General features: G+C 43.2%; 1 protein-coding gene across 2 annotated transcripts in view; it reads right to left on the reverse strand.

Moving 5' to 3' along the window:
* Positions 1-2445: 2445 nt before the first annotated feature.
* ATF7IP2 (activating transcription factor 7 interacting protein 2) overlaps positions 2446-24357 on the reverse strand; it is a 192274-nt gene continuing 170362 nt past the window's right edge. For both annotated transcript variants that reach the window (XM_078785581.1, XM_078785582.1), the window contains 4 exons: positions 19562-19825; positions 9522-9622; positions 5453-5557; positions 2446-4398 (listed from right to left, as the gene is read on the reverse strand). In XM_078785581.1, coding sequence (XP_078641707.1) covers positions 3925-4398; positions 5453-5557; positions 9522-9622; positions 19562-19825 — 944 coding nt within the window. In that variant the 3' untranslated portion in view covers positions 2446-3924. The remainder of the gene's footprint in view (positions 4399-5452; positions 5558-9521; positions 9623-19561; positions 19826-24357) is intronic.

The raw sequence follows: 24357 nt of genomic DNA on the forward strand, positions 1-24357 counted from the left end.
CTTTTCAGCTATTTGATGAAGGTGGACAGACCCCACAGATGCACTTATTTCCAAGGCCCACGTACATGTCTGACTGCCACTTCACATGCGCGTAAACTGTTTTGGTGTATTGGCTTTTGCTTGGGGGTTTAAATTATTTTAATACCCTGATTTATTACCCTCGCCCGAGGAGAGGATATTGCATTTATGTCCGTTTGTTTGTCCGCACAGAATAAATGATTTTCTCTGCAACCGTTGGTCCGATTGACAGGAAATTTTCACCATAGGTGCAACTCCACCTGTAGAATTTTTGAATGATAATTATGACATCAATCGGTCACATGGTATGTTCGCCATCTTGGGAAAACCAAAAAATGTGCACCTCTATATCTCTGAAAGCGCTGCATAGAATAAAAATTGAGACATGGCTCATTGTAAAGAACTCTCCATGTGGAATAACATATGCTAATAATAATGTCATAGGTGCCTCCATTATGACATCATCATTCAATAAGTACAAAACTTCATCCGATCTAGATGAAATTTCTTAAGCATCATCTAGGGATAAATTGGTGGAGAAAAAAAACAAAGATGACGTCATCGGTCACGTGCTTCGGCCGCTATATTAGTTTTAACACAAAAGCCTTAAAAACCACTGAAAAGACGTCCTGGCGAGGGTCTGCAATCTCTGATTGCTCTTTCTAGTTAACAATGCGGTTTAGATCTCGTTCAGCAGGTTAGTGCATTCTCAGCTTGGGTGCATTAGCGACAGGGTTCGATCTTAAGCCAGCCATCCGCAAAGTGGCTGCTTTGGTGTTTGGCAGGTCCATACCTGACTGCTAAACAGTCATGACGAGGGGCTGTAAACACGACAATACTTGTACAACTACAATCACTTAAATAAATTATCGTTGAATCAAATAAAACCATATTTATAATCCATAAATAAAACCATAAGTATTCCAGATACTTAAATAAATCCATATTCAGATCTTCACCAAAATTGAATCAATACTTCCTTGTCACACACCCAAACTGTCCAACAAGTTTCGTCCACATCCCTTCATACGTTTTGAGATATCCTGTTCACAAACAAACAGACAGATAGGGGTGAAAATATTTGATAACCTCTATCCATCTCTGGTGGCAGAGGCAATGACAGATTTTAAATGTCTGGCATTTCTTACAGTATTGCCAGTATTTCATTCCAACTAGTACACCCGCTAACTACGGGAGGGGCAGAAAGGGTCATTCCTCTTTGGGGTATATAGATTACAGTCGATCTATGGTCTGATCTCAAAAACATTGGGTGTGTGTTCATTTACCAAGTTTCTTGTGGAGATATCGCCAGGTGGTTTAAGCATTCGAGCAAGCACTCCATTCAAAACCCTTCATGGCTAGCTTGGCAAGCGCTAGCTAGCTGCTTTGTAAATGAGCACACCCCGGGCTTCCTCCCTTTCAGTTTCGTGTTAAACAGAAGGAATGAGTTTCAAAAGTTCACTACAAAAAACGCCACGTTAGCGCCAGGAAGGGTCACGTTATTAACCCAACACTTATGGGGTACCTAGAGTACAGTAGATCTTCGCTCAGTTCTGTAAGTAAAACTTACCTCACGCCATGTCGGGATTCCTCCAAATTTCTTCATTTAGTGTTATAAACAGCATTAACAACTGTTTAAAAAGCTAATCATACGTGTTTATGGTTCATAATATTCATTACTTCTGGTAGAGGCCGTTGCTCCCACAAAAATGCCATGATAAGCTATTTATATACGTTGACTCGACGGAAAACCCCTTGGGGAGGTGGGATATATTATTGGTATTAATATTGTTTTGTAATAACATTAATATTACGCTATTATCGTCAGTTTTGTTATTCGAAGCGGCCTTGGAAAAACGCCACAATAAAGCTAACTTAATATGGCTATACACCTCAACACGCAACCCACTAACGGCAATGGCGGTGGCGGAGAAAACCCCCTTGGGGAGGGGGGGGGGGCAGATTAATGCGCTACAACCCTCATTATGTAACCCTTCGTCATCCTGTCAAGTTTGGTTGAGATTGGATAAGTAATGACGGATTGTATTGGCATCAAAAATTCATCAGACAGACAGACAGACATGAAATGGCGTATTTTAGTATGATAACTTTGTAAATGCCCCACACAGTTACTTCCTCTAAAATCAAATGCTGACAACGAAGTAAAATAACATACAATGTATGAACAAACAAGGTAATGGAGGTAAAGAAAATCTGAGTGAGCAGAGGAAACCATTTCTTTGTATCTGGAGCCCTTAGATTGAGGTTTATCCTGTTTGGTGTTTTGGGGTTTGGGTCACGTTCACTCGGCTTTGTCATAGGTTGCTGTTCAGAAATATTCTTATATTTTCCATCGCATGCATATGAATTGAGGATTGAAGGGACCATCAGTTCATTGATCTTTTGAGGTTGAAATCTATGAAGATGTTAACTTTACCTCGTTAATTTAATGACAAAAAATAATGGATACAAGTTGAAAGATAGTGTTGAAAGAAAAGCCATGTAACAAAATTCATTTGGCGTATAAAAGTTACAAAAAATGGACGACAAATATTACAAACTTGGCACACAAAACACTGTACAATGCCAAAGCACGTTGCCAAAACTGTGGGAAACTGCACCAGCTAATGTGCCAGATGGCACGGAAAATATTCTTATATCGATGGAAGAGCGATGAGCTCGCTAAAATGACTGTCCAAGTGAGGAGAGCACATCCTTATGAATCAACGACAGTTCAGCAAAAATTGCTTTCTGAAAACTCATTTTCTGAGACATGAAGAACAGTAGTTCTAAATTTGAGTCATCAGACTAAATTCATGTGGTGTGGCAGGTTTCAGAGATCCGGTCGGTCAATCTTCCTGTCCATGAGCACCAGTACCATAACTTCAGAAATAGTTAATCTATAAAATTGGTTAAATAATAACTTTCATTTTTTATTCACGAGTATCTACACCATTAAAACCTTTTCCTTCCCAAATCTATCCATTAACATCACACTTTTCTCCTCATTTCAGTGGTCGCTGTCGTATATACAAACACGTATGGAAGAAACAGAATCTACTTTTCAGATTGCTCCAGAATTTGAGCATTTTGGATTCGCTTTCACTTTGGTCACGAAGATCCAGGACTGTACATAGAGGGCTTCTCTTTTTTTGTCTTTTGCAATAGTTTGAAGACAAAAATGCAAGAAATTTGTTGACAAAAATTACCATAACATTGTAAATTGTGTTGGGAAGGAGGAAGAAATGAAATAAACATTAACATTGTGATGGTTGTTCTGGTGTTTCGTCTTTTTTTTTTTTTTTTACTTTAAACAAGCAGCGACCAGAAGCACCACCAACTGAAAAAAACACGAGAAAAGTAAATGGTTCTGACGATTATCTGAAATAAACATATCCAAATCATAAAGTTTTCCTTTGGTTGAAAATGCTTCTTTGTCGGTATGTCTTTACGACAACACCAACCTCAACAGGCTTTTAAGGGAACAATAACTTGCTTCATCATGATCAGAGCCAAATAAAAGAGCATTTCAAGACTACACTGGGAGAAAATAATAATACAGTATTCAAATATGTGACATTGGTGACCAGGACGCCGTTTCAATATTTTCTTACACACGAGGAGTGACGGAAGCCAAGTCGAGGAAGTAAAATCATGGAACTGATTCATTCGTTTTGTATGCAGCCTGTGGATATCATTGCTGCGAGCGCGGCCGTGCCGCTGATGCAGTGCCCCCTGTTTCCAGTCAGCTGGTACTCATTCGGCCAACCTCAGAAGGATGACAGGTTGAGTCAACCCACCTGGTGTTATTGAACAGCACGACAGGGACTCAAATTCAAGACCCTAAGACGTTAAGCCAGCTGCCTTAACCGTTAAGCCAACACCAGGCTTTGGAACTGATGCATGTCAGGCTTTAAGGTCAGCACACTGTGGCTCGCAGAATGGGCTAAAGCGTCCAAACTTGTCCTTGGCACGCACAGTGAAATAGTATCTGCTCCCAACCATGAACTGTGTGAGTGTGCAAGCCATGGGAAGAGGAAGTGCTTGCACGTCACCAATTTTCTTCCACTGCGTTGCTGCTCCCTGCTGGATATCCTCATGGTATGCATAGATATGATAGCTTTCCGCAGGGGCTCTGTGGGGTGTTGTGGCTTCCTGCACTGGTTCTGCCACACTCCACTGAAGCACAATGGCACCCTGGTTGTCAGCACGCCCCAGCTTCAGCAGTGGTCGTGGTGGTGGCAGTGTCCCCATGGCCTCATGTGGTATTGGAACCGACAATGGGGGTGTGTTGGGGAGGGGTGGAGGGTGCCGAATGCATGCTTCTGATGGTGGTGCCTGTGCTGGTGGTGGGACACAGGTTGCTGGTGGTTGTCCCATCTGTATACAAAAACAAAACCAGAAGGATTCAGCAAAAAAAAGTAAAATAGCGTCAATATGGTTTATTGCGCTTACAATTTGTACAAATTATTTGATATCACGAATCTTGTACTATAAATTTTAAACTGTCCACTGTGTTACTGTAATCTTTTCTTTACCAGATGGTCTTTCTGATGTCTGTCTCTTTTTTCATATAAAGAGTCGAGGCTCATGAAAGAACTAGAACACTGAATGGATCAGGATGCAACAGAACAAAAGGAACAGTTGAGAGAAAAGGGGGGCGGGGGTGGGGAGGAGAGAAACAGCAACAACAGAGTTGATGGTCAAAATAGGGGAAGACGTGGACAAACAATGGGTGCAGGGAGGAATGGAGAGAAAAGGGAGGATGCATGGGGTGGACAACAAGGACATGGAAGCGAACTCTCAGTAAGGAAAAAAAAAAGGAAATTTGGAAAAACGTAAGCTGAGGGATGGGGAGGTCAGAGGTTAACGGGTAGCAAAGATCATGGTTTGGATGGGGAATAATCTGAGGTGGTGGTGAACAGCTGTCCTGAAGACATGGAGGGAAGAATGAGATTGAAGAGATGTGGAAGTTGGTTTCACAAGCAGGGAAAAAGAGGAAGGAATGAGTGGAGGTGAGCAGTGATTCTGAAAAAGCAGTGATTTGGCCTTGTCACACAGCCACATTCTAGTTTTTTGTACAAACCGGGCATAGGATTGACTGCCTTGGCTCATTTGGACTCCTCCTCAGAGTTTTCAAGAGCTCACATCAGATCAGATAATTATTCCTCAATTTTCAAATAAGAAAACTTATGCAAGATTTTATCTGTTACCTTTTCATTCATATGTTTCAAATGATGCTCCATTAACTGATTTCTGCTTTTGTTTGATTATTGAATACAGATGGACCAAAGACTATACGAGTTGAAAAATAATTAAATTTTCTTTTAAATATAAATCCACTCATGTAAAAAGTGTAAAACTGTCTTCAAATATATTATATTACAGTATAACCGTCGTTCGTTTATCATTGGTAAATACTAATAATCCTTACTTGAGATGTGCTGCCAGCATAAGTTGGAGGAGGAAGCACATGGTTGCTATGTGGAACTGTGTGGGGTACATTCGGTCCAGTTCTGGGGCCCTTTCCACTGGCAGTCTGTAAAAAATTGGAAGAGCAATAAGCATCAGGATCAGTTTGACTGCAAAAAGACATGCATTCCACAAGTTTTTTTTTTTTTTGTATACAAGATCGAGGCTCGTGAAAGAGCGAACATTAATTACACAGAAAGACAAATCGACACATAAAACATATAACATGGGGAGCGGTAGGCAAGATTGGGGCGAGAGGGGGAGGAACACAAACACAACATCTGAGAGCAGGGACATCGAGAGATCTGTGGGAGGGAGAGGGCTTTGGGGGGGGGAGGCTTGGGAAGGGGGGGGGGGGTGGGAGAGGTATAAAACATATGGACACTGCCGGGACTTCCAGGAAAGAAGTTGGAATTTCAAACAAGGTGGATCTGGGGTGAATTAGTGGGGGTAGAAAAGATCAAGGTTTTGGATGGGGGAAGATAAGAGATGGTGGTGAACAGCTGTTTTAAAGACCTGGAGGGAGGAGTGGGATTGAAGGGAGTGTGGGAGTTTGTTCCAGAGGTGGGAGAAAAGAGGTATGAAAGAGTGAAGGTGAGCAGAGAGCCGAGATTTCGGCAGTTTAACCATCAGAGGGTTGCTGGCAGATCTTGTGCGACCTGTAGGAATATTTGGGGGACAGAGCACAGAGAGAGCTGGGGGAGCAAGGCCGGAGAGGAGTCGGTAGAAGACAGAAAGACCACCTACCTGCCTGCGGTGAGTGAGTTGAAAGGCCCTCAGAGATAGCTTCATCGCGGGAGATTCCAATGATTTTGAAAGCTTTGGATTCAACAGCGTGAAGCCGAGCCAGGTGTGAGGCAGGAGCACCAGCCCATAGGGGAGAACAGTATTCCATTGAGCTGCGGATGAAAGCCTTGTATGTGGTGAGGAGCTCAGGTGTGCCGAGGAAGGACTTCGCACGACGGAGGATGCCCAGTCGGCGACTGGCTTTGGAGGCCAGCTTGGAAATGTGGTTTTCCCAAGAAAGATCATGGCAGATAGTGAGACCCAAAAGCTTGAGCGACAGAACTTCTTGGAGAGGATTGTTGAGAAAGTAGATGGGAGGGTTGTCCAGTCGATCTTTTCGGAGAGACATAGTAAGAGAGTGAGATTTGTCAGGACTGAAAGACATGTTCCACTTGTTTGACCAGTCTGTGATTTTGTCCAGGTCTTCAGAGAGAGAGGAGGCTGAAGACTGCCGATCTGAGGGAAGAGGGATGGAGCGGCAGAGAGTGGAGTCATCAGCAAAGAGATAGAGAGGATTTTCCAGAGAGTCGGAGAGATCATTGATAAAGACCAGAAAAAGCACAGGGCCCAGCACACTGCCTTGGGGAACTCCAGCCTGAACAGGAAGGGGAGATGAGAGAAATCCATTCAGGGCCACACGTTGACTACGACCAGAGAGGAAGTCCGCAAGCCATGCATGGAGATTTCCATGGATACCATAGGAGGAGAGTTTGGTGAGCAGAGCTGGGTGCCAGACCGTATCGAAGGCACGTGATATGTCAAGGGAGACAGCTCTGATTTCCTGTTTGGCATTGAGGACCTCCATCCATTGTTGAGACAGCAGAAGCAGCATGTCCAGAGTAGAGTGACCTGGTCTGAAACCAAATTGATGATCAGAGATCAAGCCATTGGAGAAGAGGAAAGATTTCATATCCGAAGCAATGATGGATTCCATGACTTTGCTGATAATTGGGAGCAGGCTGATTGGTCTGTAGGCTGATTGGCTGATTGGATGAACGGTGTTCATCTAACTCCATTGCCTTTATTATACTCGTATTATATGAAACACCAACTCATTCAGAGCTTTAGCTGTGCTCCAGATTTTCACGATCTAAGGCAGGAATTTGGAAAGCTTTGATGGATGTAGAGATTTGGATTAACTAGAATAAAAATATATTAATCTCAAGGGATCTGTCTTGTCTATGGATAGAGGAATGGTTGAGAATACAGGTAGCCATGGCAAAAGCATTGATTTGAATGTGCCAGTGATGGGCAGAACGGCGAAGTTTCAGATAATGCCAAAGTATTTGGTATGGCTTCTCTCCCTAAATAGGGGAGTCAAACACTGCAATGACATTTCTAAACAGGGACTCTGTGCGTTATCTGACACTGATGTATGTGGTGAGGTCAATGTAAGAAAACTCGCATTCTCCTCCTAGAAGGCAAACCCCACACATGGCAACCTGCAGTCTCACTGCACAGTTTGAAACCTACAAAGAGTATCTGTCCTACAAAGAGCCAGGGCCTAACACTGGGCTCACCTGCGATCCAAATTCTCCAATCTCTCACCACCCTCCAAAGCCTTGTGGCAGCTTATCAAGTCCGTGTCTGGTACAAAATCCCCTTCCATTCCTTCCCTCCGAAAGGATGGAGTCGTGCTGGACACTACTCAAGAAAAAGCAAAGTTATTAAACTCTGTCTTCACTCGTAAAGCCAAGGTTCTAAATCCATTAATTCATGTTCCGATCCTTTCCACCATTACAGAATGTTTCCAACAGCATGTGGGCTTCTCCCATGACATAGTGGAGATGTTTCTTACCTAGGTCAATATCTCTTCTGCAACTGGTCCTAATGGCATAAGTGCTCTAATCCTCAGGAACTGTGCTTCAGCTTATCATGCCCTTTCTCCTCTCTCTTTAAGAGGTCCCTCCTCATCCTTCTTGGAAAATTACACTCATCACTCCTACACAAAGGAAAAATTCCAGAACCGATGCCCACAACGACAGACCTATCTGCCTTCGCTCCACCCAATGGAATCCATTATTACAGCTGACCTCGGACACTATCTATTCTCCAACTCACTAATCTCTGACAACCAGTTTGGTTTCCAACCTTGCCATTGCATATTAGACATGTTACTCCTTCTAACACAGCAGTGGATGGATGTCTCGGACCACAAGCCATCTGGTTAGGGCCATCTTTCTGTTCATGTCTTTAGCCTTTGATACTGTCTAGTATCCAGCTTGGTTTTCTATGTTGTCTTCATCGAGTATTCAGGGCCCCTTTTTAAAGTGCTTGTCTTATTTCATGCATGGAGTGGAAATAGTGGGTGGTCCTTGATGGTGTCGTTTCGGTCCCATGACCTTTTCTTTCAGATTGAATGGCCACAAGGCAGTGTACTTTGAATGTACCTGTAATTGTTCTCATTATTTTGCTGTTCCACCCTTTGCCTCAATTGCTGCAATCTTGATTTTCATCACCAGCATCAAAGCAGGAAATATGATTATGGATATTGGATACCAAAACGAAAAAAAATCCTCAAAGATTTTTACTCTACATACAAATATTTACTCTGACTGAAGGTCCAGGTCAAGTTTCAACCACCATGACATATTAATGCCTGCACACTTCCTTAGGTACATGTATGCTTTACATTGAATGAATGAATGAATGATCGTTTTAAGGCCATTTTTCCCCGCTATAGCGGGGGTTAGCCTTCTGGGTCCCATGACAATCATGGTTCCCTGTTTGAGGCAATGTTTTTATGGCCGGATGGCCTTCCTGACGCCAACCCTTAGTCGCCTCTTACGATGCGCAGGGATACGGTGTACCTATTCTAAATAGGGGAACACACCGGGATCATTCATCCCAGCAAGCTGGTACTCAATTTGCCGACCTCGGAGGGATGACAGGCTGAGTCAGTGAGTCAACCCCCCTGGCGTTAATTCAGCGATCGACCGGGATTCGAAATCAGGATCCTAAGATCCCAAGCCTGCACCCTAACCGCTAAGCCAACACCAGGCTTGTGTAAATTGTGTAAATTGTGTAATATATATGTATATATTGTGTAACAATCTACATTGTGTAAAGCATAAGGATACATTTGCCATTTTACTTTCAGAGCATGATGGAATTATTTGTGACTTGTGAGCAGTGCGATAGGGGAAGAAAATGTGCAGCATTATTGTGTTTCCCCGTATCTTTCTTGTAGCTGTATTAATAGACACACATGAGTAAAGGGAGGAGAGGGATGACTTCATTCCTACCAAAGAAGTCTGTGCTGAAGGATTGAGGGTTGGCTGTGAAGGCACGGCTGTTCTGTTGCATCCTGCACTGGCAGTGCTGGTGTTTGCGAATGTCACACTAGCTGCAAGAGAAATAGCCAAACACAAAATTACAAGGATATAAATTATACACTTTTATAGAAAAATGCTGTGTGACACATACAACTAGAAAATTCATAGAACATGATACCCAAAGCAGTATTCAAGAACAGTATACACTTAAATTTTAATAAAGCAATGCTTTGAAAGATCGTTTTTAAAAATCCAAAACTTTAGCACTACATGTTGTTGTTGTAAGGCCCCAAACAAGAAGCATGGCTTGGGGTGCATAAAGCATGAGCGATGGGGAAAGTCATGTGTGAAAGAGAGGAGGAAGATGGCTGAGAGGGAGGTGAGAAGAAAGGAGGAGGAGGTGGGTAGATATGTGAAAGCAGTCGGACAAGCACAGCAAGGCGCTTGGAAACGGTGGTAAGGTGTGCAGGTGAGGACATTGAAGTGGCAAGAGATTTGGAGGGTGGAGCCAATATTGTTGAGGTTCCTGTTGCGGGCAACGTATGATGTGCTTCCGTCACCAGTAAACTTGAGATTGTGGGGGTTGTTGCAGGAGGAGAGATGTTCTTTGTGTGGAGGTTTGGGAATGGTGCAGCATGCACTGAGTGCATGTTCAGTAGCATTGGCAGCAGGAAGATACAAGTGGCGGCACGATCAGGTGCTGGCGGTGGGAATGCAGATGGTGCAACAAGAGGTGCTGAGATCGAGAGAGAGAGAGAGAGAGAGAGAGAGAGAGAAGAGTGGAGAAGGAGACCGATGGGGGAGAGGTGTTGTTTGTCAAAGAGGGCCAAGTGGTAAGAGGTGGAAAGAGGAGGAGGTGGAAAGCAAGAGGGCTGTCAGATGCTTGTGATTGGCAGGTGGTGGCAGACCTAAAGCCACAATTGGTATTCCCAGAGGAGATCTGTATGACATGTGACAAGGTTGCGGCCTGACATTGTCATCTCGTCAGGTGCAACAAGACAGGTCATCTTAGGGGAATTGTCTGTACCTTGGGAAGAGAACATGGGGGAGGTGCACGAGAGGAAGAGAGGAAAGTACAGTGAGCTGGAGGCAGAGTGTCGGGAGAAGGGTTGGTGAGTTTCTTGTCAGCCATTTGACGTGGGGTGTAGAGGGTATATTGGTAATTCCTTTTCTGCATTTCTTGCTCGGTTTGGAGTGTGTGGGACGGAAAGAAGAAGGATGTGTGACAGAGTGTCCCAGGTTGCCTTCAAAGGCTCACTTTGGATTTGGAGGTAATTTATGGAGGCATGTCGAACGGTGTATGACGAGGTTGTGGGTGGTGGTTCATTTCCGTCGAAAGGGGTAGTGACTGAGCATGGAAGAGAAATGGAGATGTGTGAATGGTGTGTGTGTGTGTGTGTGTGTGTGTGTGTGTGTGTGTGTGTGTGTGTGTGTGTGTGTGTGTGTGTGTGTGTGTGTGTGTGTTGCAGGAGTGGGTGTGGTTTTGCATGAATGTGTTTTTGTTTGAATGGTGCATGTTGTAAGGGTAGGTGGCCGGTTGCTTAGGTGTGGTTTTTTTGGTGTGTGAGTGGGTGGGTGAGGGGCTGTGGATTCTGGGAGTGGAGGCGGTTTTGTTGTTGCAGTCTGTGTTCTCACTGGCTGGGGGTGGGGGTATGTACATGCATCCATGTGTAGCTGCTGCATGTGGAGGCGAATGTGCCCCTGCTGGCACACCTTAGCTGACCATATCGAGGTTGAAGGGCCGAAACGGGATGATGCTGAGGACCTCGACTGAGGATCCGGTCAGTGAGGAACACTTGTGACCAGGTGTATTTTGAAATTATATATATATATATATATATATAATTTTTTTTTTTTTTTTGTATACAGAATCGAGGCTCGTGAAAGAGCTAACATTTATCACACAAACAAATCAAACAGACAAACAAAATATATAAAAAGAGGGCGCGGTAGACAAGATGGGGAGAGAAGAGGAAGCACACAAGCACAACATTTGAGAGCAGGGACATCGGGAGATGTGTGGGAGGGAGAGGGCTTGGGGGGAGGAGGCGTGGGAAGGGGGGGGGGGGGGAGGGTTGGAGAAATATAAAACACAAGGACACCAAGGACTTCCAGGAAAGAAGTTGGTATTTCAAACAAGTGGATTTGGGGTGAAATTAGCGGGGGTAGAAAAGATCAAGGATTTGGATGGGGGAAGATAAGAGATGGTGGTGAACAGCTGTTTTAAAGACCTGGAGGGAGGAGTGGGATTGAAGAGAGTGAGGGAGTTTGTTCCAGAGGCGGGAGAAAAGAGGAATGAAGGAGTGAAGGTGAGCAGAGAGTCTTGATTTTGGCAGTTTAACCAGAAGAGGGTTGCAGGCAGATCTTGTGCGACCTGTAAGAATATTTGGGGGACAGAGCCCAGAGAGAGCTGGGGGAGCAAGGCCGGAGAGGAGTTAGCTTCATCGCAGGAGATTCCAATGATTCTGAACGCTTTGGTTTCAATAGCGTGAAGACGAGCTAGGTGTGAGGCAGGAGCACCAGCCCAGAGGGGAGAGCAGTATTCCATTGAGCTGCGGATGAAAGCCTTGTTTGTGGTGAGGAGCCAAGGTGTGCCAAGGTGGTGTGCCAAGGAAGGACTTCGCACAACGGAGGATGCCCAGTCGGTGACTGGCTTTGGAGGCCATATTTGAAATGTGGTTTTCCCAGGAAAGATCATGGCAGACAGTGAGACCCAAAAGCTTGAGTGACAGAACTTCTTGGAGAGGATTATTCAGAAAGTGGATGGGAGGGTTGTCCAGTCGGTCTTTTCGGAGAGACATCGTAAGAGTGTGAGATTTGTCAGGATTGAAAAACATGTTCCACTTGTTTGTCCAGTCTGTGATTTTGTCCAGGTCTGCAGAGAGTGAGGAGGCTGCAGACTGCCGATCTGAGGGATGAGGAATGGAGCGGCAGAAAGTGGAGTCATCAGCAAAGAGATAGAGAGGATTTTCAAGAGAGTCAGAGAGATCATTGATGAAGACCAGAAAAGCACAGGGCCCAGAACACTGCCTTGGGGAACTCCAGCCTGAACAGGAAGAGGAGATGAGAGAAACCCATTCAGGGCCACACGTTGACTACGACTAGAGAGGAAGTCCGCCAGCCATGCGTGGAGATTTCCATGGATACCAAAGGAGGAGAGTTTGGTGAGCAGAGCAGGGTGCCAGACCATATCAAAGGCACGTGATATGTCAAGGGAGACAGCTCTAATTTCCTCTTTGGCATTGAGGACCACCATCCATTGTTGAGAAAGCAGAAGCAGCATGTCCAGAGTAGAGTGACCTGGTCTGAAACCAAATTGATGATCAGAGATCAAGCCATTGGAGAAGAGGAAAGATTTCATATCCAAAGCAATGATGGATTCCATGACTTTGCTGATAATTGGGAGAAGGCTGATTGGTCTGTAATTGCTGGGAACTGTTTTTGCACCTTTTTTGTGTAAAGCGGTGATGTTGCCTGATTTCCAAGCAGATAGCAGATGACCTTGAGCAAAAGAGAGGGTGAAGAGAACAGAGAGAGGGAGTGAAAGAGCGGAAGAACAGGATTTTAGGACCCGTGGGCTGATGCCGTCAGGTCCAGTTGCAGAATCAGAGTCAAGGGTTGACAGAAACTTTTCCACCTTGTCAGGAGGGAATTATATATATACATATATATATATATATATATATATATATATATATATATATATATATATATGTAAATAAATAAATAAATATACACACTTGTCTTCCTATTCATGCTCTCATTTGTGTGTAAAATACAACATTCCATTTAAATAAGTTGTTCTTCAATCATAAGCTGATAAGACAGACAGCGAAGATAAACCAATTGCTTAACCCTGCTTTTAGCTTTGCGTGTATTAGTCCAGCGGATAGGTGAATAATCGTGCATTTTATGATTAAAGCATGAAACTTGGTACACTAATACTAGACATTATGGGGAACATTTTAAAGATAGGAGGCATTCTGGATCTGTCCTGTGTCACCCATGGTGGCCATTTTAAAAATGGCCACTAGTCAGAATCATTATTTAGCTAGAATAAATTTATATTACATCAGAAAATATCAAATTGTTATGTTAATATCATCTGCACACTAAAGTATCACCAAGGATTATATATGATAACATAAATATTCATTTTTGATTGTTTTGGGGACCTCTATGTGTCACTTTAAGGGCATTTGGAGGGGAAAAATGCAAAATTCCAGGAATAAAGTAACACAAACTGGTTTCGATAAACTAGTTTATTTGTACAAAGTGTTATCTTCCTTTCATTTAGGAAAACACTTCAGAAAATTACACTGTAGTAGTACAAAAGTTTTTTGGTGTGCATGAGATAGAACAATAACGTCCAAGAACACTCATGTTTCAATGTCAACCGTTCTCTTGTCACCCTTCTCGCTCACAACCACCGCACTTGCAGAGTAATGTACAGGGTAGATTTTCTTCCGCACATTTACATCTTCCTCTGCAGCCTTTAATACAGCCACACTTAATAACAGCACGGCATGCTGCACCAGCAGGGGGCAGGTTCCTCCACATCACTTCCCATTCGGCCAAATTGTTCTTTCGCATCCATCCAAACTCTGCTGGGCTGGGCAGGTGAGGTGCTTTTAACAGGGCCTGACCCCATACATGGCCAGCCTGATAACCAACTCGAAGTAGATGCTGATAGAGAACATCTTGAGTCGGAGGTATGTTTTCAATGCTCCTGCCTTTCTGTGTGAACAGAGTCTTCCTGGCCATGTTCACATTATCATCAGAGCTTCCACGGTCGTACATAAGCACAATGTACCTCTCGATGTTTGGGAGAAGCTGGGTTATGCTAGCTGTTGTTGGAGTCTGTGCAAGTCTGCACAAGTCTGGCGTGACATCAACAAACGCATTCCATGATGACCAGGCTGTTCTTTTTCCTATGCCGGTGAAACTGGATGTGGTGTCACACCCTGTCAGTGCATGAAAAGCAAGTATTGCATTGCACTTATCATTTCCCAGCGTCTGTGCCATGTGAGTTGCGTCTAGGTAACGGAACGATTTTCCCATTCCAAATGCTACAGTTAGCTGTGCACTGTCAAGCTTGTGAGCAAGACTGACTGCTAGTACGACTACATCTGTGTCAACAGTTCTAAGCAAGATGTTCTTGCAACCTTGCCTGGCCCCATCTGCTGCATGCAGCAGCATTCTTGTGTCTGCTTCCTCCTGTGTAGAAGGGGACAACCAGTCTGAGTCAATTGTCTCTGAACAACGCAGCTCTTCTCCGTGAGTCATGACCACTACACCAGGAAATGTTTCATTTGTCACTCGTTCACTCAGGAGATTAAAAAGTTATGTCTTGTTACCATCTTCCCGTAGAAATTGTGACCAGTTTCCAGGCAGCTTCTTGTTTCCTTCCACTCTTATCCGTATGCCCTTCCCTCTTTTCTTTCTTGTGGCGGCCTTCAGACTATCTTCTCTGTATACATCAAATACCACATCAACACGGCAAACAGAGCCTGTGAATTGCCTCCGTACATAGTTCATGAACTCTTTAGAATACTCATTGAATGTCTCTGATGTACCAAGCGTAATCACGTTGGCAACAGCTGCACCATCAATGATGACCATGTCTACTTCAGATGTAGTGTGGTCGGCATCATCACTATGTGGCACCAGATCTTCCAGGCACTGGAGCAAGTCTGACTTTTTTTCCAAGTCTCATTTACCCGTAGTCTGATATTGAAGGTGGAAATGACTGATTTTCATGCTGGAAAAAATCTTCCAGGTCAGCTCCACGTATTTGACTGGCAATGTACAATGTTGAAAACAAATTGCGGTCACGTTTCATGGACAGCAGCTGCTCCTGGGTGCGAGACTTTTCTTTCTCAGGACGCCATCTGAACAAAGGCAAATTGTTCTTTGTTATTCTATCATTGAGTGCAGTTGTGCGCTCCACCAGCCGACTCTTAAAGAACTCGTTGTGTTGATTTTCACCAAGTAGTTTCATTTTGCGAACAGAATCAACAACAGATTAATCGACCACCTCTCGCGTGTCGAGGACCAAGAGATCTCAACTGGTGTCAGAGAAGGGGTTGCCCATAGTTTTCATTGTTAAAATCAGAGACTTCACATTCTTGAGGAATGCCACTTGTGTTCCTGAAAATATATAGTAATTGGGGGTTACACAACTGTCAAAATATTTAGTTTTACAAAACAAGTAATGCAATACAAAAACTAGCCAAATTTCATGGAGATACTTATAAGACCTACCTGGCTTGTCCTCGTGATGGTGTGGGTGTGATGCTGCTTCCTTCCTGTCCAGTTCACTTTGAAACTCACCAACCACCCGGGAAATCTCTGGTCCAGCCGCCATCCACCTCAATAGTGCTGCTGGATTTTCGGTGAGACCAACTGCTCCCCCATCACCTTTCACACAGGCATTGTTCTGTTCATGGCTTTCGTCCAAATACATCCTTGAGAATAGTCGGCATGTCTTATTGATGGTGAACTTTCCCTTGCAAAAAGCTGCAAACACACCTGGTTGTTTGTCGCTAAGCACCACCATGTCCCGCAAGTGAATGGACACAGCTCTTGCATAGTTGTAGTGGTCAAGAGCATAGAAGAGCCATTCCAGCTGTGTCAAGGCATCCACATACAAAAGGAAATTGCCTTCATGAATAGATCTGTCCCAGACCAGTATATTCAACTGTGTTTCCAGCACAAGCTGCCAGAAATAGAATTGTGGACATGCTTCTGCTCTGCATTTGCACCACTCTTCAAATGATACAGCATCAGTGTCTGCCTGGGATACTTGGTAGTTGGTATAATATTCATGGAGAAGCTTGTGCAGTGTGCATGCAGTCACTTGATGTGCACGAGCAGTTCTCTTGACATGAGTCGCTTTCAAAAATGAGTCTGCAGTTCTTGGTGTAGCTATGTCAGCTTGCACTATTGCCGATGTCCAACCGCTGCTACCTAACAGATGACCAAGTGCCTTAAGCAGAGTCATCTTGATGTGCAGACCACCCAACATTACCAGAAATGAGCCTTCGCCATATGTTTCTGGCCACATCCACTGAATGTTTTTGGCAAGTTTGAACAATGGCTGATCACACGCTATGACTGGAAATTGTCCCGGATTGAGTATTGCTACAGCTTTTTTCACCTCTTCCATTGAATGTCTTATCATTGCGATTGACTTTGAGTCGTCAGGGAATAGAGGGAGAAGAGCACTGACTGCTGTGGGGCCATTATCAGTGGTCTCTGATGATTATATTCTTGTAGCGTGATATGCACCCCATGACACATGTATATCCTTATCTGCATTTCCATCATCAACAACGTTGCTAATATGATCACACCACCTTTGCTCTTCTGCCACTGCTGCAGTCATTAGACTGCAGTCTGATTGCATGAGGCCACATACTTCTGGAACTGGCAGCCCGTTCTTCAGTGCAGAGACAGCAGGTACCAGTGTGTAGCTTTCTGGTAGTTTTCGGACCTTCTTGCCAGATTTTGTTAAAGGTATGCGCATTTGCTCAGTCCCACAATTTTCAGTGTTAGGGTGCTGAAACAAGGAGATGCCCGTTCCATGGAAAGATCCATGCGCACTTGTTGCTGTCGGGTCATGGTCAATGGTGTCGACTGCTGATGTTGTGAATACTCCAATTTGAAGTGCAGGTGGGCACACTGTTCCAATACTTTCCAAGTGGCTAATGGCAGAGTTTCCTAGATCTGCAGACATGCCTAGCACAAGGTCGTATGAAACTGACAATCCAAGCCTATAAAGTGTATCAACTAGATCTCGAGATCTTGTCCTTGAGTGGATCAATGATCCGTGAAATAGTGGAAGTGGTGTCTCACGCTGTTCAGTATGTCTTGTTTCCAATGATGGTTGTTGTCGTCGACGCACACAGCTGTTATATGTCATCAATTGTGATACAGACAAAGCTGGCTGTGACGAGTAGTTTTCTTGGTTTTGGATATCTGTCCCATACATGATCATTGTGACCAGCATCAGCAGTGAGTGAGGCACAGAATTTTCTTGACAATCCTCTTTGAATGAACCACTGAATGGTAAGCATTTCATTCTTAACATGTCTCTACGAACAATGTTTGCAGCACGAGAGATGAACACTGCTTCACTGTCACCGTCGAGCTGGCACGAACTTCTTAGCGATTTACCAATATTTGCATTGGCGACAAGAAGCACATCGCGACCTTCATTGTGCGCTTCTAACTCAGGAAAGTAGCTTAGAACCTTATTTTTGAATCGTGTAGAGTGAACTACAGAGGAGCCCTCTCCCAGCTGGTTAACTCTATCAGTATATAGTTTTTTCAATACAGATAGTTTGAAAACAGGGGCAATGTTGTCATCCTCAAGAGCAGTTTGCATGTCTGAAATAAGTTCAGCAAATGCAGTGTTATGAGCAATATTTGTGTTGCATTCGTCACGTGATGTTGTTGGTCGATCTTGATCTCTGTTATACAATGACACTAAGCATTGGCTGTGGTACTCAGCCTCTGTAGCGATTAAGTCTCCTTCACTGAGCTTTGCCAACAGACGCTCATCTTGTAGATTAATTGCACACTGTCGCACTCAAGTGCCAAGGCCAAACGTTGAGGCTCTATGGAGAGGTACGGCATCAGATGCGGGCTTCTCACAGATGAAACAATGGCTAACAGCATCACCAGTCCTGGAGACCTTTTGACGTTTGAATTTTTCGTTTTCACCAGAAGAGGAACTCTTGTCTGTTACACATATCTTCCGCTTAGCTGCACGTTTGAGTTCATTTTGGTTGAATTTAAGTCTGCATGTTTTATGAAATTTTGCTTTCCTATTTGAAAAAGTTTTCTCCAGTCCATTACCATCGTCCATTCGAGTCAACTTAAGCTTTGGTGGCAAGCAACCGAGTTCGTTGAATGCTGATAAAGTTTGAACAATAGACGTATACCCAGCTCCTTGGAACCTTTCTGCAAAGTCTGCTGGGCATGTGAGTTTCTCACTGGTGCTTTCCTGGCAGATGAGACACTTATTCCAGTCCATCGGTGTATCGTCCTCATTCACAGACATGGTGATATCACTGCTAGCTTGAACTAGTTTGAAGACTTTCTTCATGATGATGAGCAGTAGATTAGATTAACACTCACAACAATCTGAAACAGACAGAAGCAATGATTATTAGAAACACAACCACACCAATTCAATAAATTATAGAAAATTATATTTCTTAAATATTGCAAGAATTCTGGATCTGATCTGCAAAATAACCACCTTAATTAATCTACTTAATTATTTAAAACATGTTTTACTTATAACATATAATGATTAATAACAAATATAACAACTTATATCTAATAATGACTACTAACAATTTCTACTTCTAAACTTATAACTAATAATATAATATGATCCTTATCTTTAAAAAAAAAAGTGATATTAAGGAATTTGTTCATTTTCTTTAATATTTTGACCATCAAAATACCTATATTGGTCCATATATCCATTAAATATATATTCTTAGGGCATATTTATAATTCTTGTGTTTGAGTAAGTTACTATATATATATAGCATGAACATATATATTTTATGTTAATAGAGGTATTTTTGTCATTCACTTATCGGCAAAATCTCCTCGATGGCAGCCATTTTGGAAAATGGCCGCTATGGTGGACACAGGACAGATACAGAATGCCTCCAATCTTTAAAATGATCCCCATGATGTCTAGTATGAGTCTGCCAAGTTTCATGCTTTTATCATAAAGTGCACAATTTGTTCATTTTTTAGCACCTATACGCTGGACTATATGGGGCAACAACCAAGTGAAGTTGTTAATTGGGCTTCTCATAATTTGAAACAATTTATATTTTTCCTAAAAAATAAATTTCCACATTATATCCATATAGTCTAAAAACTACACTGAACATTATAAACCATTGTGAATGATGCCTCTCATCGAGGCTTGCTTGCTAAGGGCATGCTTGAAGGATGCAATGACCCTTTGCATTTCATACCAGCGAGCGACGTTTGTGTATTTGCAATCTGCACAGGAAGAAGCGCCAGATCCACCTGCTGTGTGACAGGGTGCTGCCTCACAGTGGCCACAGACTGTGGAATCCCAGTGGTTGAAGACTGTGAAATCCCTGGACCAGGAAAACTGCCAAATCTGCTATTGGGAAAGGGAAGTGCATAGCTGGCTGCCACCTCCCGACCTCCCACCATTTGCAGCATGTGCTGTGAAGATGGCGGGACTACAGGGCCAATGGGTTGAGCAGATCCTTGACACAAATTCAGACAAAGATGTGCAGCAAGGTTAGAGGTGGTTGAAAAGGTAGCATGTGTGTCAAAATATGAGACAAATACAAATCATTATGAGCCGTTATACCTTGTGTCTGTGGGTATGTATATACTGTACGTATATGTATAATCATATATACAGACTTGGCATTTAATATGGAATATTTTTTTTCTGGGGGTGAACTTACTTTTCAAGATGTCTTAGAACCAAAAGTTCATTGGAATTATGTTGAAATTATTCTAGATTTTGTTAATGTGACCTTTAAAAGAAACAAAAACCACATTTGACATTTTGAAACAAATAAATTGATCCTTGAAAGTGATGTAAACTGATATCGAACTCAATTCATGGACAGTACTGTGTTAAACTTCTGTACGTTTTCCAGAAGTATCTCTTTGTTTTGCACATTAGCCAAATTTATTTTTAACAAAAACAAAAGTTAAATTACGACTGGGATTACGAACAGTAAAATGACAGTTCAGTACTTCGTGTAACCCCCACGAGCATTCAGGAGAGCACGTACACGTTGAGGCATGCTGTTCACGAGATTTGCCAAGGTTTGGACAGGAATTGCTTGCCATGCGGTGACAATAGCCTGCTGCAATTCATGCACAGAGGTCGGCTGCTGGTCCAAGTGGTCGATTTGACGCGTTAATTCTGCCCACAAGTTCTCTATCGGATTCATATCCGGGGACATGGCAGGCCACTCCATATGCTCTACACCACGGTCAGCAAGAAAGTGTTGGATCATGTGAGCACGATGAGGCCATGCATTGTCATCTTGGAAGACAAAGTTTCCTCAAAAGGTTGCACGAGCAAATGGAAGCAATGTTTCTTCCAGAATGGAAAGTTCAGTACTTGAACTGGTTCAGGTTTCCATTCAGAACAACCAGGTCAGTTTTGCCCCCTGCATGAAAAGCAGCCCAAACGGTCACCCACCACCTCCAGCTTGGACTCTTGGCACTATACAATCTTTGTTGTAGGCTTCATGCACTTGTCTGCGCACTCGGACGCGGCCATCTTGACGACAGACCAGAAATCTAGACTCGTCACTGAAGATCACGTGATTCCAGTGTCCTGGCTGCCATTGACGGTGCTCTCTGGCCCACTGCAATCGGCGCTGGCGGTGTTGTCTGGTCAGGCGTGGCTTTCTCAGGGGACGCCTGGCACGATAGCCTGCTTGAACTAGTCGTTGGTTGAATAGCCTTCTGGATACAGGCACATTTGTCAGTTGCTGCCACTCAGCCCCAAGCCGATTAGCTGACTTGGTACGGCCATTGTGGACTAACCGGTACAGCTGGCGATCATCCCTCCTTGTGGTTCTGCGGGGACGTCCTGGCCTCGGTATTGGAGTAGGGACACCCCTCTGAGCATTTCGTTTCAGGATCTTTGACACCTGACCTTGACTGAAGCCATACTGTCGAGCAATAGCACGCTGTTTCATGCCGTAATTTCGTAAAGCCGCCACTCCATGACAAACAGCATTGTCGAGTTGACGGACCATCTCCAGAGGAAGCGGCAATAACTTTTGGAGACGTGCAGCAGTTGTTTTCCACTAATACAGAACGCAACAACCATTGTAGACCCGACTGTGAAGCCAATCATCAAATGCACCTCTCCGTACATTTTGCCACGCCACCTGTGATATAATCCTGTTGTTGACTTCTTGCTGCGACAGACAATCAGTGACATGGTTCTTTTAACAAATAAATCACCAAAGTGTAAAAGAAACTCACCAGATTGATATACTGAGTTAAGAAAGTAAACCCGTCAAGAAAAAAAAAAAATTCCATATTAAATGCCAAGTCTGTATAATCATATATATATGCATGGCTACAATACTGGGTACACTTTTACACAGATGAAATAAAATGCCCTCAATTAAAAAAATGAACTGAATGAAAAGACACCTATGGTTTTACGTTGTAGCAAATAGTCTTGAGGACCTGCAAAAACCAGATTTTCACATTATATCATGCACTTAGATTTGCGATGGTTGAGTAAACAAAACAAAAATGGCATATTTTCGAAATAAAATGTTACATTCTCACTGTCAATTTTTATTTCATAGTCTTTAAATAAAAATATGCATTGATGATTAAAATTGTAATGAAATGGAATGTTTGAGGTCTCGTATGTCTCCTGGTGTTGTTTTTTTTCCATTTTATAAAATTCCTTTAAATGTGCAATGCGTGGCAAAATAAGTGATTCGTGCATAACACTTGGTGTGCACAAATTCACAATAATTGTCAGGTCAGTTTCATTTTCAAATCACGTAGGACCCGTGAAATGAACTATGTGTGTAGGTTAAGAAATACCTTAAGAAGAATGCCATTAATGCTTATTCAATCGATCAATCAGAAAGTTAATTTTTTTCGCGGTAATCTTGTCAAATTTGTTTTCGTGTCCGCCCTGTTATGCACGAATCACATCCCAGCAAAAGTGAGAAGAAACCCGTATCGCTCGAAACTTGATGATGTGTAATGCGGGTCCAGCTTGTTGTGATGGCAAATCAGTCACTTGCTGGCAGACAATCACTCTTTTACGGATGACGTCAAAACGTGTTTTCGTGTCTGTGTCCTCCGGCGCTGCGTTATGCACGAATCCAGCGTGCGAAGTGCACTCTCGTTGGCACCGTTTAGTGCCCTAGTCCTGCGACTAAAGCAGATATTATGAGGTTGGAAATATGACTCTTCTTTCATCTTTCAATTAGTATAACATTCTGATGAGTCTTCAATTTTAGCGGAGGAAAAACATGTCAAAATGTTTGGTTGCTTTCCTCTCAAAATATCGTGGCGAAAGCCACTTCACCGTGGAAATGGAAATTGGAGATGGTTCTTTAAGCCGCTCAAATTAGTGTATTTTGTAGTCTGGCTCATAATCTATCTGTCTTTGACATTAGGCTATCATAAATAAGATTAAATTTGCTGTGAGATTGCCTTTTACGATGAAACTGTGTTTTTATTCCGTGCATAATGCCAACACCAACTAAGAAATTTGTGGCATAACGCTGACACAATGACTTTTCGTGTCCGCCATTATGATGCTCGAAAATTATCGAAAACAAAGTATGAAATAACGAGCAAAATGCTGATTGTCCAGTCTTCGTAGTGATTAGAGTTCAAATCAATGACATGTCTTTCCCAGATTTTTTTTAATGCCAATTGGGACGGAATTAACGTGCTGCAATGCATGGATTGTTTATGCAAGTCCCATACCTTCATTTCTGTGTGTGTGTGTGTGTGTGTGTGTGTGTGTGTGTGTGTGTGTGTGTGTGTGTGTGATGAGTGGAGCGGGCGCGGCCTACTGACTTTGCGCTAGGCGGGGAGAGGAGTGGACTCGCCAGAGGAATTATGTTTCCAGGTTGTCCGTCCGTCCGTCTGGCTAAACCTCGTTTTTCTCAGGAACCATAGGTCCGATTGAGACAAAACGTTCAGGGTAGGAGTGACACCCATGCAGAATGTTTTATGATAATTGTGATGTCATAGGTCACGTATTTTGAAACATTATTTATGAAACAAATAGAAATGGTCTAAATTATGACTACAGGACACCGAGTTATGCACATGTCCATTCGAGCCTGTTTTGAGTGAGGTGTCTTCCATCACCATTGTGGTGAAAACGAAGCATGTAGCAGGTCTGATGCTTCAATCTCGGATACTCCAATATATAGAGAACAACAAAATACAGCATACTTAGTTTCCAGAAAGGTCCGTTTTATCACGTCCGTTTTCCATGACGTCACTACCGTTTTCACAACATATGAATTATAATGTGTGAGTTCCCAACATGAATTACATGTGAATTACAATTCCAAACATAACAAGGGCTGACAAATGATCGAAATGATTGGCAACTCGGAGACATGATCAAAATGAGGAAATGATCAACGCTTTTCGCAGCTCAGGAAGAACAAGCGAAACACACTTTGGGTGGTGTATAAACGAGAACGAGAGAAACACACTTTGGGTGGTGTATAAACGAGAACGAGCGACACATTTTGGGTGGTGTATAAACGAGACGAGCGAAACACATTTTGGGTGGTGTATAAACGAGAACGAGCGAAACACACTTTGGGTGGTGTATAAACACGAACGAGAGAAACACTCTTTGGGTGGTGTATAAACGAGAACGAGCGAAACACATTTTGGGTGGCGTATAAACGAGACGAGTGAAACACACTTTGGGTGGTGTATAAACGAGAACGAGCGAAACACATTTTGGGTGGTGTATAAACGAGACAAGCGAAACACATTTTGGGTGGTGTATAAACGCGAACGAGAGAAACACATTTTGGGTGCTGTATAAACGAGAACGAGCGAAACACATTTTGGGTGGCGTATAAACGAGACGAGCGAAACACACTTTGGGTGGTGTATAAATGAGAACGAGCGAAACACACTTTGGGTGGTGTATAAACGAGAACAAGAGAAACACATTTTTGGTGGTGTATACACGAGATGAGCGAAACACACTTTGGGTGGTGTATAAATGAGACGAGCGAAACACACT

Source organism: Myxine glutinosa, chromosome 10, assembly GCF_964187855.1.
Source record: "Myxine glutinosa chromosome 10, kmMyxGlut1.1, whole genome shotgun sequence".
NCBI classification, from domain to species: Eukaryota; Metazoa; Chordata; class Myxini; order Myxiniformes; family Myxinidae; genus Myxine; species Myxine glutinosa.